This window comes from Marmota monax, unplaced genomic scaffold, assembly GCF_021218885.2.
Source record: "Marmota monax isolate L192 unplaced genomic scaffold, Marmota_monax_Labrador192_F-V1.1 WCK01_AAM20220418_F8-fsc00112, whole genome shotgun sequence".
Lineage (NCBI taxonomy): Eukaryota > Metazoa > Chordata > Mammalia > Rodentia > Sciuridae > Marmota > Marmota monax.
The window spans coordinates 1,693,500-1,711,091 of NW_026692073.1; the positions used below are offsets into that span (position 1 = coordinate 1,693,500).

At 38.5% G+C, this 17,592-nt stretch overlaps 1 protein-coding gene across 1 annotated transcript in view; it reads right to left on the minus strand.

Annotated features, from left to right (window-relative positions):
* Window positions 1-5,706: 5,706 nt before the first annotated feature.
* The window catches only part of Scarb2 (scavenger receptor class B member 2), a 59,576-nt gene continuing 47,690 nt past the window's right edge, over window positions 5,707-17,592 (minus strand). Inside the window, exons 8-12 of the mRNA XM_046458929.2 lie at window positions 15,855-15,973; window positions 14,388-14,461; window positions 12,844-12,895; window positions 8,800-8,958; window positions 5,707-8,275 (exon numbers count right to left, since the gene is read on the minus strand). Coding sequence (XP_046314885.1) covers window positions 8,237-8,275; window positions 8,800-8,958; window positions 12,844-12,895; window positions 14,388-14,461; window positions 15,855-15,973 — 443 coding nt within the window. The 3' untranslated portion in view covers window positions 5,707-8,236. The remainder of the gene's footprint in view (window positions 8,276-8,799; window positions 8,959-12,843; window positions 12,896-14,387; window positions 14,462-15,854; window positions 15,974-17,592) is intronic.

Genomic DNA, 17,592 nt, shown 5'->3' on the forward strand with positions numbered 1-17,592 from the left:
ACCGCGTTCCGCCCCTTTCGGGCCTAGCCAAAGAGGCGGGAACAGACCCTGGGCGTAGTGGGTGGAGAGTCGAAAGGGAACGCGCAGGACCCGCTCGCTTCCGGGGGGGTGTTTCGTGGCTTCACGTGGCGTGGAGCGTCACAACTCAAGAAAATGCTGGAGAGCTCGCCAGGATGTGCCGCCCGCCTGAGCGCCCTTAGAAATTGCCACAGCGGGGTTCTTTGGAAAAGTTCTGCAGGGGCCGAAGTTGTTACTGTAGAGATGGGCGGTTGGCCGCTTGGGATGAGCACGTGCTGGAGAGTACATGATGCTGACCCACTAAAAAGAGGGCCTGGGATCTGGGGAAAGCTCCCTAAGGAAGTGATGTTTGAACCCAGTCCTGAAAGCTGAGTTGGAGAAGCAGAGGCAGAAAGAGGAGGCATGTGGGAAGAACTGAAAGATAATTGTGTAGTGGCAACACGTTGTGTGTACCATGTGCCAGCAGTCTGCTTATCATTTTACACTATTTTAATCCTTAACTGTCTAAGGAGACAGTTGACGATTATTCCCGTTTTATGGTGCAAGTAACAGGTACCAGGGAGGTTGTACTCTTAACCCATAAACAGTAAGGTGAGCACTGAGAAGAATAGAATGGCCCCTGCTGAAGCCAGTGAGCCTTGAAACTGCTGACGTCTGTGCCCCTATTAGTCCTCCCAATAACCCTACAGAAGAGTCTGTTGTTAAGCTCTTTTGGACTGAGGTTGAGTTGCAAAGCAGATTACCCAAGCTACCCCAAATCACCTTGCTGGTAGGTTTTGGAGCCTAGTTTTAAACTCAGGTTTCTTGACTCCAAAACCCCAATTTTTTAAAATTATAAAGATATTTAGATAATACAAATTTGAAAGTAAAGAGACAATGTCTCAGAAAGGAAAAATAATAAAAGGTTATGACATGGCTTACTTGTGGAGAGTTCCCACATAATCCCAGTAATTATGATCTAGCCAAAATTATAACACAACTCCCTACTGGAAAGATGGGGGAAATAGAAAAAAAAATATGAGGGTATAGGGAAAATGGGAGGAAAGAGCCAGTCTTCATCCTTCATAGATGGGAGTCTGGGTAATACTAAAATTTTCAAATTTAAAATAAATAAATAAACCTGAAAATATACAGAGCAAATGCTATCTAGAGTCAAGGGGCTAAATTTAAAAAAAGAGACTAAAAGAGGTACCTCTGTGTGTGGGGTTTTTTTTTTTTTAATACCATACTTTGTAGAATTCTGTATGTGCTTGTATGGATAATTTTAATAAAAATAAAAACATAAAAGCCCATGTATCTGTCAAAAACTTAACAAATGTCCATTGGATTGCTAGGAATTTACCTTATAAATGACTTGGCAAAAGGTTATTCAATGTTGCATTACTTTAATGATAAATGATTGGAAACAGGGATTTGGCTAAATCAATTGTTGACATTTTTACAAAGGGGTATTATTCAACCATAGACTTGGAACAAAAAGAAAAGCTCTTTATGCATTGATAAGAAAGCTCTCAAAAGATAAATCTCACATACACACACAGGTACAAAACAATTCAGAACAACTATAGTATGCCACAATTTGGGTTTAAAAAAGAGAGAGCTAGAAAATATAAATATACATATTCAAAATATTCCTGGAAGATATACTTTTTTAAAAAAACAATATTGGTTGTATCTGAGATAATGAATTGGGTGGCTACGAGACAGTAGTAAAGGAAGACTTCACTTTTTGAAAATGTAAAAAGGTTACTTATTTAAAAATTAATAATATTAATATGCTAACAGTCATTATTGCCAGATTCCTAGTGAAAGCCATGATATGCAGGTGAGGATGAAGACTGAAAAATGATTGGTTGATGCAATGTAAAGGGGAGGGAAAGTGTCTATCAGGAATCTCTGGTTTCTGGCTTGAACAACAGGACAGATTGTGATGCCATTTCACATTTTGGAAAATGAGTTTACTTACTGACTTGAGGACAAGGTGACTGGGGATAACCAACAGGTGTTTGGATTTGTGGGGCTGAGATCGAGCAGAGAGATTCATGTGTAGATTATAATTGAAAGCAGAGGAATAAATGCTATTATTAGGGAGAGAGTATGAAGGGAGGGAGGTTTCAATTGTGTACCTTTTGTTTTGTTTTGTTTTGTTTTGTGGTGCTGGGATTGAATCCAGTGCTTTGTACATGCGCATGAGAGGCAAGCACTCCACCAACTGAGCTACATCCCCAGCCCTGTGCACCATTTTTAAGAAGAGAGCCGAGACCCCTCATGGGAGCCTAAGATAGAGTGTCCAAGTCCAGAACATTGCCTATTTTTGAAAAATACAGCTTTTTTTGGAACACAGGCACATCTTTCACATGTTGTTTATAGCTGCTTTCAGGCTGCAAACAGCAGAATTGATAAGTTATGGCAGAGCATAACTAATACCAGCATGTGGCTGGCAAAACCAAAACTATTTTCTATCTGGTCCTTTGCAGAAAAAGTAATAATCCCAACCTAGACTTCTGCAGTGGCCCTTGTAGAGCGGTGAGCAGGACTCAGTGTGACCCAGGCAGTTCATTCTGGGTCAGAATGAATTAGCTGTGGCTGGAGTAACCCCATTCTAGTAAGGAGCACCCAAACTCAGGTTCCCATGGAACCAATGCCATCTCCCCAGCAAGATTGTAACATTCTAGGGACAACTGGCATTCCCAAATAACAGTAAACCAATGGCAGTCCAAATCCAAACCATCTGTTGCTATGACTGCTTCTTCATGCTTCTCCTATCAGAAGGAGGATGAGCAGGGAGACACATTCTCCCTACAGAGTCCACTCTCACCCTCAACTTACTTTCCCATGGGCTAGCAGGAGGATGGAGTGTTGAGAGCCACAGCCGAAGGGGCCCCAGCAAACTTTCAGACTGCCAGCTGATGATTGGCTCACAGCGGCCCCAGCAACTTCTAGCTGATTGGCTCCTCTGCGGTGATGCTCATTGGGCTGTTTCCCTGCCCTTTCAGACTACGGAGCTGCTCATTGGGGGACTTTTTTGGCTCCTCCCATGTGACCCAGCCAATCGGCCTCAAGAGCAGGAGGAGTGGGGGAGGTTGAGAGGCTTGTGGGAAGCCGGTGGTGGCAGTTGGGCTCTGAAGGTTTTTCCTGAGGAGCTGTTTTGTTTGGAGTGTGGTTCTAAAAATAAAGTTCATTTCTTTTGACAAGTGGCTCCTGAATTGTGCCCAGCCAGACTGTGGCAATGGAGAGTATGTACCTTCTTTTATTCTGACAGTCTTCACCTTATATATTTTAACTTCTCCCCCATAAAACCCATTCCTTAGCCCATGCTATGTGGCTTTGTGGAATTCACCAGGAAGGATGGCATATGACAGCTGAAAACAGAATACCTATCTTCCCTACCAGTGGGGACATCAAAAGGACCCACTTGGCACTATAGCCTTCTAGCATTTCTCTGCATTCATGTCCACTTTTCTAATTCAGTCTTTACCCTGAAGCTACAATGGGTCTTTCTAAACAAACCTGTTATCTCACTTACCTTCTTCTCACAATCCAGTTTAAAATACTTCAGTAACTTACCATTGGTCTTAAAATAAGCCAAAATACCAAAATCTTTATATAGCTCAATGTGACCCAACATGACATGGCCCCTCCTTTCTCCACAGCCTTAGCTTCCCTTTCTGAACTCCAGCCAAACATCTCAAGTCACTTGGAGCAAATATGCTTCTCCCTGCTCTTGGGCACATTCATTCCTTCTGTCTGAGATGCTTTGCTTTGCATGAAACTTAGTTGAATTATTACATTTACCTGTATGATCGTTTGGTTACTATTTTTCCCACTAGACCATAAGGTTCATGTCTCTTTTTGGTCATCAGTAGCCTAGTTTATGGTATAGTACCTGGCATATAGTGGATGCCCAATAAAATTAGTTGAGCACATTTTTAGGTATAATGTAGAAAAGTCAGGCCTTAGTACCACATACTGTATGATTGTGTTTACATTAAATGTGTGGAAAAGGCAAATATATATAGACAGAAAGCAGCTTAGTGGTTACCGGGGACTGGGTAAAGGGAATGACTGTAAACTGGCATGAGAGATTTTACTGAGATGATGAAAATCTTCTAAAATTGTACAACTCAGTAAGTTTACTAAAGATCATTCTATTGTATATTTAAAATGGGTGAATTTTATGGTGTGTAAACTGTGTCAAGGTGTTTAAAAGTTTAAAAATAGTTGAACAAGTGGAAGAATATAATTGCTAGAAATGGAACTTTCATCTTGTGATACACGTACACATGTTTCTAGTTTTTGTGTTCTACACCTTTCACCTTATACCATATTGTCTTAATTATTGTTCCTGGGTATGTTTTAATACCTATTAGTCTTTTGAATATGTTTTCTGGATTTTTCTACTCCTTGATTTGAAATAATTAGGCTTGGTATGTTGCAAAGTTCCATGTGTCTTTATATACCTTTGGTTAAGAAGATATCGATTTAGAGGATCCTCTCTGAAAGCCTTCCGGTTGGACCCCAAAACTGAAGGAGAACAGACTAAAGGTATAACATTAGACCTTGCCTTCTCAGCCAAAGGGATTAAGCCCTAGGCTGGAGAAGTGGTGGATGAAGACTGGTTTCTGTGTTCTTCATGGGCCTGTAACAACCTCTAAGTGAAGTAGGGATGGAAGGAGCAGGAAAAGCCTAAAGCCGAAGGGGCGGAGCCAAGACTCCTGAGTTACTGAGGACCTCCCTTCTGTCCTCTGGTGGCATTTAGCTACTTTGAAAAATGGGGAGAAACTGTAGAGTCTTACTGTCTGGTACACAGTAGGTACTTAACAATTACTGAAAGAACAAATAAATGGTGCTGCTGGCAGCTGGTGCAATGCTCAAAAAAAAAAAAAAAAGATGATGATATAGGTTCGAGGCATTCCCCTTGTGACACAAACCAACTGAAACTGGATTTGGGATTCCTAGGAAAGGCATATGCTAGGGACCACGTCCTTGATGTATAGGGACATGTGTAACACAGAGCAAGGAACTGTATGACTGATCTGGATCTTCTCTGATTTGAGGAATAAGATGCAATATTGAGAAGGGAAAATTTTTGAAGATGATCTGAATTTTTGGACTAATGATAGGAATAATAATTCCTAATATTGGAATTATGGAATAATAAAAGTCCCGATGTCCCTAGAAACAGAAGCTTCAGAACCTCTCCAGTAGCTTTCTTATCCTCCTGAGCATTTCTGGGTGGATTTGTCTGCATTTCACTTGCGTGTTCATGAAGGCAGATTTGAGAAAAGGATATTAGTGCAGATAGATGATTTGAGAGGAAGCAGTAGCTCAGGCACAGGACCAAGTGAGGCAGAATGAGGAAATGCTAATAGAAAGCAGCTCCCACTGTGCCCAGTCCTGGTTCAGGAGCCATGTTGAATAAGCATGAGCACTGCTCCTCAGTGGATTAGAACACTGATCGGCTCATTGTGCCTTCTTTGATTTAGGGTTGCCCTTGTATTATTAGCTCTCCCCACACTCCTTTGGGGCTTCCAAGGGCTCTGGAGAAACCCCCGAGGCAGAAAAGCAGAGTACGGGACCAATTGAGGGTAGCCTGAAGGGGTGTGCCTCAGGGCTGCATCTGTTAAGATGTATTTTTTAAGAGAAACTCCATAGACAACTGGACATCAGATGACATATGATTCTCAGTGAACTTTTATATAAAGTTTTTTATTAGTGAAATATTTCATTGCATTAAGGGTAGAAATAAATCAGGCCAAGAATCACATGAAATAAACCAACTGTATTAGATACATGAAGAACATTCTGACACAAGCAGTTTACTCCAGTAATAATGTCCAGAGGGCCAACTATGAGGATCACTTTTGGCAGAATTCATGTCTCAAGCAACTTAAATTAAAAATTAGTCTCCCTTAAGTAAAAACCCCAATAGGGGTTAGTTATGTAGTGCTTATTCCACTTGATCATTGGTGATCTTTCTAGAACATGATGAAATAATTTCTAATGGGAAAAGCCGGGAGCTAAAAGTGGCAATGGCCATTTCCTGCCCTGCGCTCAACTCCCAGTTTTCCCTGCCTGCCATGCTGTGATTACAGCGATGTTGACAATCACAAAGCCTTTGGGGTCTTTCCAGGATGATGGCTGCAAGGGAATAAGCAAGAGGAATAGTTTGCTATTTTCAACCTAAAATCAAATAGGCATAATCATTCTTCTTAACCAACCTATAATTTTGACTATAGTTTATGGATTTGCCACAGACTTTTCAGAAGGAAAATATCAAATGTATTTTTAAGTTGTCACTGTTAAGAATCATGGCACAAAAATATAATCAATGTATATTTGGTCTCCTTGCCTATATGAGATTTAGTCTAAATGTGTACATCATTTATAGTACTTAAAAGTCTTCTCACAGATATTCATATCCCGAGAATAGAACCAATTAGTACATACTGGCCTATCTGTTTCATTAGTGTGGATAAGTAGATACATGATGAACAAAATATGCCAATTATATAATTAAATATTGATAAATATTTAATGTAGGTATTTGGCATTATTGAAGACCAAATATATTTGATATAAATTTTCATGTTTTGATGATTTGGGGTATCGAAGGTTTTTATGTTGATTTATAGAAATGATTAAGTGTATAATGAATTGCCCCTTCAAGAAGGGAAACACATTACATATTGCTTTAGTCTATAGAGAAGAAAAATTTGGGCATGTAAATTAACGTAATTTATTACTTCCCTGTAGGGCTAAGAAACTATGTAAGTGAAATCCATGATTTTTTTCTTCATTTGCTTACAGTGAAATTCAGTTTTAAACAAATATCAAAAAAATCCCTTTGAATGATTCAGTTGTTAGGAAGTTCTATAGGCACTTTGCCAGATAACTGTATAGGCTTCTCAATTAAAAATGCATGGTGAACTTTGAAAATCAAAGAAAATACCCTTGAATCCTGAACACTGTGACTAATGATGATTCCCAATCTTCTGCCTTTGGTTACACTGAAAACCAAGAAGTATTTTGAAGAGACTTGTCTCTGCTTCTCATCCTAAGGGGACCTTTCTTTAAAGCACATTAGGTGTAGTAGTTTACTTATCATTCTGTCAGCAAAATGATTGTCGCAGGAAATGTAGGGCATTTTCTCTACTCAGTGAATGACAGTGAGCCACAAAACACTGGAAGAAACTGAATCTGAGGAAATAATTTATAAAAAGAGTTTCAAGTTACCAAGAAGACTGCTGAAGAAGAAATGTCTTTCTAATCTAGACAGACTCCCTGAAATTTATGTGTAACTTAGGCTATGGATGGGTAGATTTTTTATATTCATAATTTTACCAAAAAAATCCCTCAGTAGTATTGAGTGGGGGATCACTGATTACATCCTCCCAGAAGCATCTTTCCACATCAAGATAATTTTGACTAAAAGTAAAGTTAACTATCTACAAATATCATAACTAGCATTTAGTTCTACTCTACATGAAATATCTGGAGCTATCCTCACCAAGCTTACTTATGCATTCTCTTTGTTCACAAAAGTACAACTTAAAAATCCTTAGGAGCATATCACTATCCACTCATGGGTACCACCTCACCTGATCCCTTCCCTGCTTGATTCCCACACAGTATAAATGTAACCAGAAGACCATGTTATTTTCCTGGAGGAATTTGAACTGAAGACTAACATGAAATGCAATATGTAATGTTTTAAAGAGGAAATCAAATGCATTTGAATAATGTACTGGAAAAGGTTATCATTTTACCCTGTATTCGAAACTCTTATTTACTTTTGTTTGGGGAGTGAAGTGGAGGAATACAACATAAAGCAGTATATACGTATTTTGAGCACAAAATTTGGTGAATGAAACATATTGACAGGTAGTATTAACAAGAGATGCAGAGACTTTATATCTACAACTGGTCACAAAATTCTGTAGCTACCCAACAACAAAAAATGACTATACAAGAGTTTATTAAATACTTGCTAGACACATGAAAAAACAGTTTCAGAAACCATGTGATTTTCATGAAGCATAATGGTCAGCCATGTCAGTCTGCTCTTCACCTCTGGCCAACATGCTGTCATCACTTGCCAGCACTGTCTTCTCTCTCCTAACAGGTGAGGAGTCTATGAGGATGTGGAGTTTCCCCTCATCTGTTTCAGGACAGTTCACATGTTCCTTCACCAAGCTCAGGTGATGGTTAAATTCAGTTAGGTTCGTATGAGTGGTGCTCTTTCATCTGCTGTTCCCTGAGACACAGAAGAGAGACAGAAGGGAAGTCAGGTGTTCATGTCAGAAACTGCCCCATATGTGAAGAGTTGGGGTTGGGGTGGTAGGTGGAGGAAAAGAGCCTAATAGTGTGATAAGTAAGTGTGGCCTGGACTAACACAGAGAAGAGTGCTTCTCTGGTATAGGCGTGAAAGTGGTCAGAAAAGGCCTACTGGACAAGGTTACGTCTGAAGCTTAAGGGGCCCTTGAAGAAGCAGGCCAAGAGAAGAAATGTGAGTGGGATACATACAGGGATTCCAATCTCACCAAGAAAGCCGCATTCTATCCCCCTGCCTTACTCGACACAGTCTTCTTTGACACACGTGCCTTGCTTACCATTTGGTCCATCAGTAATGTAACCAGGAAATCATTGTGTTCCCACATAGAAAGCCCCAGAATCCATCCTACTGAGCCAGCTAATGGCCCTTCAATGAAGCACAGTTGAGGAATCCTCTGGAAAGTTAACCAAGTAAGAGAGAAAGAAGTTCATTTAATCAGTACTCACCTCCTCCATGGATCCCTGTCCTCGGCAAGCCAGCCAGGTGAAGACCAAACCAAAGAACACACCGAGTGCCATGATGATGTAGGGTATGTTGGTGACAATCAAAGTAGTGTTAATCACAGACTTTAGTCGACTAGCAGTCTCTTTATCAACGAGAACACTCTGCGAAGCAAGAACATAATATTCCCTTGATGACTAAGTATCAGGAGTAATGGTTGTCTTTCAAATCACTGAACACAATTTGGTTATGCCCTTTTGTTAGCAAGCCACATATACTGAAAATTGATTTATATATTAGAGTAACCAGAGGGGGAATTTATTCATGAATATCTTTTCTCCTGAAAACATATGTTACTCTTAACATAAATTATAAAAGAGTGAAAAAGAATTCAGAAATGCTGAGATAATGTATTTTGTATCAGATAATTTCTTCAAAATCTAGCTCAGCATTGCTTCCTTCCAGAAGTTACCTCTGGCCACCTCAGACCTGACAAAAGGCCTGTTCTCTAGACTTCCTTCTCACCCTATGGAACCTCCATTTGTTGTTTCTGCATTCCCCATCATAACTGTGGTTTACCTGTTTATCTCCCAGTGACTGTAGGGTCAGTGAATGTAAGACATCTCAGTCACCTCTGCACTGGATACAGCACCCAGCACAAAGAAAGTGACCAGTTAATCCTGGTTGACTCCATGGATGAATGAAACACTCCAAAAATGGTGCGTGGAAAGTGTCATTTCTCTCTTGATTCATCTATAGTAATCAGGACCAGATGTCTTAACAGAAAGTGTTCAGGTAAGTTGTAGGGCTAACCAGAATTCCAGAGTGTTTTCAGCATGCAGTGCAGAGGAATGCTCATCTAGTGTCATGGATGAGGTATCTAAAGACCTTAATCCCATAAAAACTAAAGGCAACAATTCTGACTTAATTTGCATTGGAGTGAGTCACAAGATGGAATGGCGATTCTTTCAAAAACTGGCCAATACCCCTTAGGGTCAGAATTTCCTTATTGGTAAAAAGATGTTGGGGCAGAAATCTCCAAGGTCATTTCCAGGTCTAATATTTCATTTTTCTAGAGAAGAGAAAAATCGAACTTCTAGGAGACAGCAAAAGCAAAAGCTTTTACTCAATGTTTCGGGATTCAATCAGGTATTTAACAAAAAAGCAAAGCAAAAGCTAGGGGGAGAGCACTTCAAAAATGCCACTCTTCTGAACTCAAACTGGCAGGAAATCATCTGTCTGTACTGTCAAAAAGTTCTATGTTTGTGTCCTTCCCCACAAACAATGACAATGACAATTCCTAGAGCAATCCCAATCAGGTCCTCTAAATTGGCAAATACTGCCTGAATTTTTTCCTATGAAACAATAAGGCTTATCTTAGAACTGTAATCACAATTTATAAACATGACCACCAACATAAGGCTAAATGAAGAAATAAAAGATGCAAACCTGTGTCTATGGTATTATTTCAATAACATCAACTCATAATATCAAAACTAGAAAAATACTTGGAGGCAACAAACATCTGAACTTGTCAACTGTCCTCCCCAAGGACTGAAAGGCTTATCAGTGCTTTACTTTATACACTTTTTTTTTGTCATTTCCCAACAGTTCTACAAAGGGCACAGGTTTTACTAAATAGAAAACATTAATCTTTGTTTAGTTGTCTCTGGAAAAAATTTTTAGAAAACACTGAGAAATAAAAACGATACCTTAAGTGGGCATTAGATTTTGTGAATAGTGATTTAAAAAATTTTTTTTCTTACTAATTTCATTAAATTTTCTATGAATAACAAGTATTTTAAGGAAATGGAGAAAAATAATAAAAACTTTAAAATGCGACTGTTAATATTAGAAGTTTACCAATCAATAATTTATTATTATTTTTCTTTTTTATTATTATTTTTTACATTACAATTCTTAATACATCTTTACACCACAATTTATCATGTCTCTGATTGTATATAAGGTATGTTAACACCAAATTCACATCTTCATACATGTATTTTGTATAATGATGAGTGTCTCCTTCCACCATCCATGCTCAATAATTTATTTAAGGAGAAAAACTTACATGTTTTCCCCTTTAAAACTAGATGAAAGAGGGGAAATGAAGACATATAATCACAGTAAATCAGATACGTGATTTTAAAGAGAGTTTATCACAGGGGTCTTAAATTGACAGGGTTTCAAAGAAGGAGGCAAAGACTTAAGACATATACATGAGCTCTGGCTATTCTGCTTCAGCAGAGCCGGACAATGCCTCATTTCACTTCTACATTTTGTTTCTCACATAACCAGTTCCAGAAGGGAGTTTTACCCAACTAATGTTCTTTTTTTTTTATGTTTGAATTTTTTGCCAATTTTTTTTTTAATTTTTTTTTATTGGTTGTTCAAAACATTACAAAGCTCTTGACATATCATATTTCATACATTAGATTCAAGTTGGTTATTAACTCCCAATTTTACCCCAAATACAGATTGCAGAATCACATCGGTTACACATCCACATTTTTACATAATGCCCTATTAGTAACTGTTGTATTCTGCTACCTTTCCTATCCTCTACTATCCCCCCTCCCCTCCCCTCCCATCTTCTCTCTCTACCCCATCTACTGTAATTCATTTCTCTCCTTGTTTATTTTCCCATTCCCCTCTTATATGTAATTTTGTATAACAATGAGGGTCTCCTCCCTCCATTACCATGCAATTTCCCTTTTCTCTCCCTTTCCCTCCCACCTCATGTATCTGTTTAATGTTAGTCTTTTCTTCCTGCTCTTCCTCCCTGCTCTGTTCTTAGTTGCTCTCATTATATCAAAGAAGACATTTGGTATTTGTTTTTTAGGGATTGGCTAGCTTCACTAAGCATAATCTGCTCTAGTGCCATCCATTTCCCGGCAAATTCCATGATTTTGTCATTTTTTAGTGCTGCGTAATACTCCATGGTGTATAAATGCCACATTTTTTTTTATCCATTCATCTATTTAAGGGCATCTGGGTTGGTTCCACAGTCTAGCAATTGTGAATTGTGCTGCTATGAACATCGATGTAGCAGTATCCCTGTAGTATGCTCTTTTAAGGTCTTCAGGGAATAGTCCGAGAAGGGCAATAGCTGGGTCAAATGGTGGTTCCATTCCCATCTTTCCCAGGAATCTCCATACTGCTTTCCAAATTGGCCACACCAGTTTGCAGTCCCACCAGCAATGTACAAGAGTACCCTTTTCCCCACATCCTCTCCAGCACTTGTTGTTGTTTGACTTCATAATGGCTGCCAATCTTACTGGAGTGAGATGGTATCTTAGGGTGGTTTTGATTTGCATTTCTCTGACTGCTAGAGATGGTGAGCATTTTTTCATGTACTTGTTGATTGATTGTATGTCCTCCTCTGAGAAGTGTCTGTTCAGGTCTTTGGCCCATTTGTTGATTGGGTTATTTGTTTTCTTATTGTTTAATTTTTTGAGTTCTTTGTATACTCTGGATATTAGGGCTCTATCTGAAGTGTGAGGAGTAAAAATTTGTTCCCAGGATATAGGCTCCCTATTTACCTCTCTTATTGTTTCTCTTGCTGAGAGAAAACTTTTCAGTTTAAGTAAGACCCATTTGTTGATTCTTGTTATTAACTTCCAACTAATGTTCTTAAGAAGGAAAAATTCTGTCATTTTTCCAAAACTCCCAGACACAGGCATTGCCATGTAAACATTTAAGAGAAATTTTCCAAGGACAAACAGTTTTAAAATCATCTTTCCTCCAGCATGGTGGCACGTGTCTATAATCCTACATATTCCAGAGGCAGGAAGATCACAAGTTCAATGCCAGTCTGGAGAATTTAATGAGCCTCTCTCTCAAATAAAAAGGGCTGGGGGTTTAGCTCAGTGATAAAGCACTTGCCTAGCATGTGCTATTCCCAGAACCCGCTCCCCTACAAGTATCTTTCCCCATTTTTTCATATCTTAAATTATACCGAGCTACAATAGAAGACATTATAATGGAAGTTTTCCAAGATTAGACAGTTAAAACATACCTGTGGCTCCTTCCCTCTCGGAACTTACCTCATTGAGATACATCACTGGGAAAACCATGGTTCTAATGTCTCCTGTTTCACTACAAAGACAAATGATGAAATTATTTTATAGTTTTCCTCATCACCATAGTACCTTCACCTGGAGAACATGTTTATATGAAAATTTCAGTACATGTTTTTCATTAAATTACCTGGAATTTACAGCAGACTTCTTAGTTATGTTTGCAAACATATCAATCAGAAGTTATATTTCAGTGTGTCAGTCTAGCAACTCCAAGGGCTGCACTTAGTTTATCATTTTATTATTATTTTTATTATCATCATCATTTTATCAAAACACAAATCACTGAAAGTAAACTCATCAAAATGATTACTGTTCTCCCTAGAATCATCACAAGAAGACTATACCAGATAGAACAATGCCACTGTTCCTCAGAAAGTTTTGTAACTAGGCCACTTAAGTACTAACTTTGAAACAAGAGTCAACTAAATATTTGCCATGTGCCAGCTTTGTGATGGGTGCTTTGAGGACATTATTTGATTCAATTTTTGATGGCAGTCACATGCAGAAGGCATTAATACAGATTTACAGCTGAGAAATTTATAGCTCAGAGAAGATAATTTTCTGAGAATTGCCAAGAGCGGGTGGTGGAGCCAGGATTGTATTCCAGATTTTAGCTACTAAATTATATTGCCTCTTTAATACATATATGAGTGACAATATGCAGGGTTTTTGTTGTTGTTTTTGAGACAGAGTCTCACTATGTTGCCCACACTGGTCTTGAACTTATGGGCTCAAGCAATCTTCTTACTTTTCCTGCTTTAGCCTCCCAAGTACCTGGGACTAAGGTACACTCCACCATACTTGATTGAGAAAGCAGATTCTTACAAACCCCATTTGCTTCTTAAAAAGAACCACGACATAAGATTAAATCTGGTGAATTCAATGGGGGAAACAAAGCAAGATGATAGATAAATAGAATAAGACAGTATGTACAGGTTTGCATCCTGTTTTTCATTCAACATTTTATCATAAGCATTTTCGCATATCTTAAAAAAGTCCCATTGAAAGTTTGGGCAGGAGGTTATACTTAAGAATTCTATCTAAGGAGTTTAAAGGTGGAAAATGGGAGGAAAAGCCTGGACTCAAGAAACTCTTTTAACTGTCCAAATGAGACTTTTGGCTGGCCCCAGATGGGAGCAGAAACAGGGAAGGGATGGAAGCCAGAGTCATGGTGTATGATGGGAAAGGCTCGATGGAGTAGGTTAAAGCAGGTTGTATGCACAAGTCTTACTAGCTGTGTGAGCTTCAGCAAGTTTCTTAAATTCTCTGTGCCTTGGTTTCCTCATCTGTAAAATGAGGATAATACAAAGCTGTAAACTAAGGACTTAGAACATCTACAGAAATCATTTGATTAAACAAAACAAGTAAATTCCAAGACCTTGGCACCCATGAAAATGCTGATCATTTCCCCTCCCTGAAGGATGGGGTGAGCAATTAGACACTGCCCCACCAGAAAGTCAAGGTAGCAAAACTAGTTTCTTGCCTCTGTTGAAAAAAGCAAAACTTACATAAAGTCATCTAATTTTTTGACATAAATGTTGATTTGGAACCTCTTGGCTGCTCTTAGGATAATTCCAGTCAACTGCAAATCAGAAGTGAGAAGAAAACATTAGGATTTATTATATCACAAACATGATATTTTCAATCAAGCATCATTTCTATGAGGCTCTGATAAACAGGAGGCTATTACCATGTTTAATGGGCAGAGTAATACAAGGGAAAACTGAACAAGAATTAATTGTGTCAGGTAGACCAATGCTTTTACCAATGTGAATCCTTGGTAATTCTATAAAAATTCTGATTCAGTAAGTCTGGAGTAGGGCTTGAGACTGGGCATTTCTAAAAAGCTCCCAGGATACTGCCACTTTGCATGGCAAAACCTGAGAGGATCCCAGCAGGAAGGACAGCCACAGATCCCCTGTCAGGGCTGGACAATTGTCCAGAGCTAAGAGGAGGATGGTGGTCCCATCTAGGGAATGGCATCCAAGTCTAGGCCTACATCACAGAGCCCAGGAAGAGTAGCTACATCAGTTGTCTTCCCCAGGGAAGCTCCATCTTTGCACTAATAGAACCATGTCTTGGCAACAAGCACTGCACTCCGTTGGCTGATGAGAACTGATTGGTGGCTAAGAGAGAAGGAAGAAAGTCACACCTGATCTCATTCAATGAAGGGTAAGATCACTGGTTCTCAATACAGACGTGATGAGTGTAGCTGAGAGTGAAATGTCCATGAAACGTGGTACTAAAAGAATATTGTTGCTTTTCTTTATTATCCCATAATGTTCAAAGTTCCAAGATAAAGTTATCTGACCTGATTTAGCCTCTACAGTGAGAGACTCTCACATTGTGAAATGATATTCCTATCATTTCAACATGGTTTTAGTTTTTCTCCTCTATGAATACAGGATCAACAATGCATAAATATATCTGAAGTTTTAAAAATTAATAATATCATATAACAAACTCTCAAAAGTACCATAGAAAGAAGTTTACCAAAAGTGACTGAAGCTAATATACATATTTAAATTTCAGCCAAAATGTTCCTGACAGTGAGCAAGCAGAAAGATGTCTTTAACCTACTGATTTGTGTCCCAATGGGAAAAACATATATATGCTCAGGTCCAGGGTTGGCAACAGAAGACTAACAAGGTTAGTTACATGGATCCAATCTCAGGTGTTTCCAATAGCTGAATTTTCACTGCTGCTACCTCCAGCCCTCCTTCCTTCCTTTTTTTTTTTTTTTTCAAGTAAGTCTGAAGGTGTTTCTGCATATTAGATCCTCAGACTCAGCCCTCTAATGACAGGGCTGTAAGACCATCCCTCAATCCCTCAGTCGGCACTGATCTACCTTTTCCCCACTTGAAGGAATACACATATGTAAAAAAGTGTGTTTCTTAAGATGCTCAGGACTAAGTGAACACTGCATATACAGAATAAAAAATACACTCTTTTACCAAGAAGAAGTGTGTACTCACAGGATTAATGTCCACAAATGTCTCATGATCTTCCTTATTTGGATGCATGCCATGTATGGCAGAAACAAACTTCTCATCGGCCTGGTAAAAGTGTGGGAAAGACATAATAATGGGTGCACCTGCATTTTAATGGAAACAGAAATGAATGAAGGTGGTTTTTAAATTTTTAAAATATAAAATGTATATAAAGTTCTTGAATACAAACTTGGTTCCTAAAGTAAAAAGAAAAGCCATACATAAACTTGAAGACAGTGGGCAAACTAAAATACCTTTCTGTACCTCCTAATTCAAGACTTATGCATCATTTTCTGCCATCTCATATACCCCACATTATTTTATTGCACATTATATATACAGAAGTCCTTGCTAAATTATTTATTCTTCAACAAATATTTATTGAACCTATAAAGTGCAAACTTTATGTACATTAAGTAATACTCCTAGTAGTTCTATGAAATTAGAATTAATATATCCTTGTTTTGCATTTGTAGAAGCTGAGGTTCACAGAAGTTACAAAATTTTCCCAGGGGGCTGGGTGTGGTGGCACACACCTGTAACCCCAGAGGCTGATTCAGGAGGGTCATGAGTTCAAACCCAGCCTAGCAATGGTGAGGCACTAAGCAAGTCAGTGAGACCCTGTCTCTTAATAAAAAAACAAAAAATAGGACCGGGCATGTGGCTCAATGGTGGAGTGCCTCTAAATTTAATCCCCAGTACCAGAAAAGAAAAAGAAAGAAAGAAATTTTCCCAGGATATGTAGCTCTCAGGTTAGGAAGGCAGAATTCTAATTGAATGAGGACATCTCACCTCTAAGTACCCATTTCAATTGCAATTCTTTGGGCTGGCAGTTCTGGCTCAGTGAGAGAGTGCTTTCCTAGTAAGTATGTTGTTCTGGGTTCAATGCCCACCACAAAGAGGGGAAAAATTCTCTACCAGTGAATAGAAATGTATTTTTTCCTTGTTTCTGCTTTTTTAAAAAAATTTATTTTTTATTATTTACCAAAGATAAACTTTGTTCTCCTGGATATGTTGATGCAAGAATTTTTAAAGAGTTTGCCTGGCATAATGAATCCAACTATTATGTATAATTATAATGCACCAATTAAAGAATTAAAAAAGAGAGTTTGCCTGGTTGGTGCTGTATGTCTGTTAACCAGATCAAGGTTTGCCCATATGAAGACGGATTTTTTTTCTTTCTTACTCATTTTAAGAACTGAACAGGGAAATAATTATTAAAGGAAATCTATTCCAGATCTGGATACTGAAAAGAAGATATTGCTGCAAGAAAAATATGATTTTGGAGAAACGAGCTTATTGGCAAGTAATTTAAATCTGTTTACAAACATACCAGCCCATGGCTCCAGGTACACATCATCTCTCACGTGCATAGCAGTTTGCACTTTACTGCTAAACAGTTCCAAACAGCCCCGATTTTCTTCTCTCTGACCTACAATGACCTTTGAAATGTCTCTTGAGGGTTTAATAAGAGCCAGACACTGTCTACAATTATAAAAAGAGGATTCTGAACATCTATTTAGTAAGTTATTGTGGATAATTCAACATATGACTGTTAAAACTAATCTTCAAGAAGAAGATGAGACTGGGGTTGTGGCTCAGCGGTAGAGTGCTTGCCTAGCATGTGCGAGGCCCTGGGTTTGATCCTCAGCACCACAATAAATAAATAAATAAATAAATATATTGTGTACAACTACAATTAAAAAATAAATATTTTTAAAAA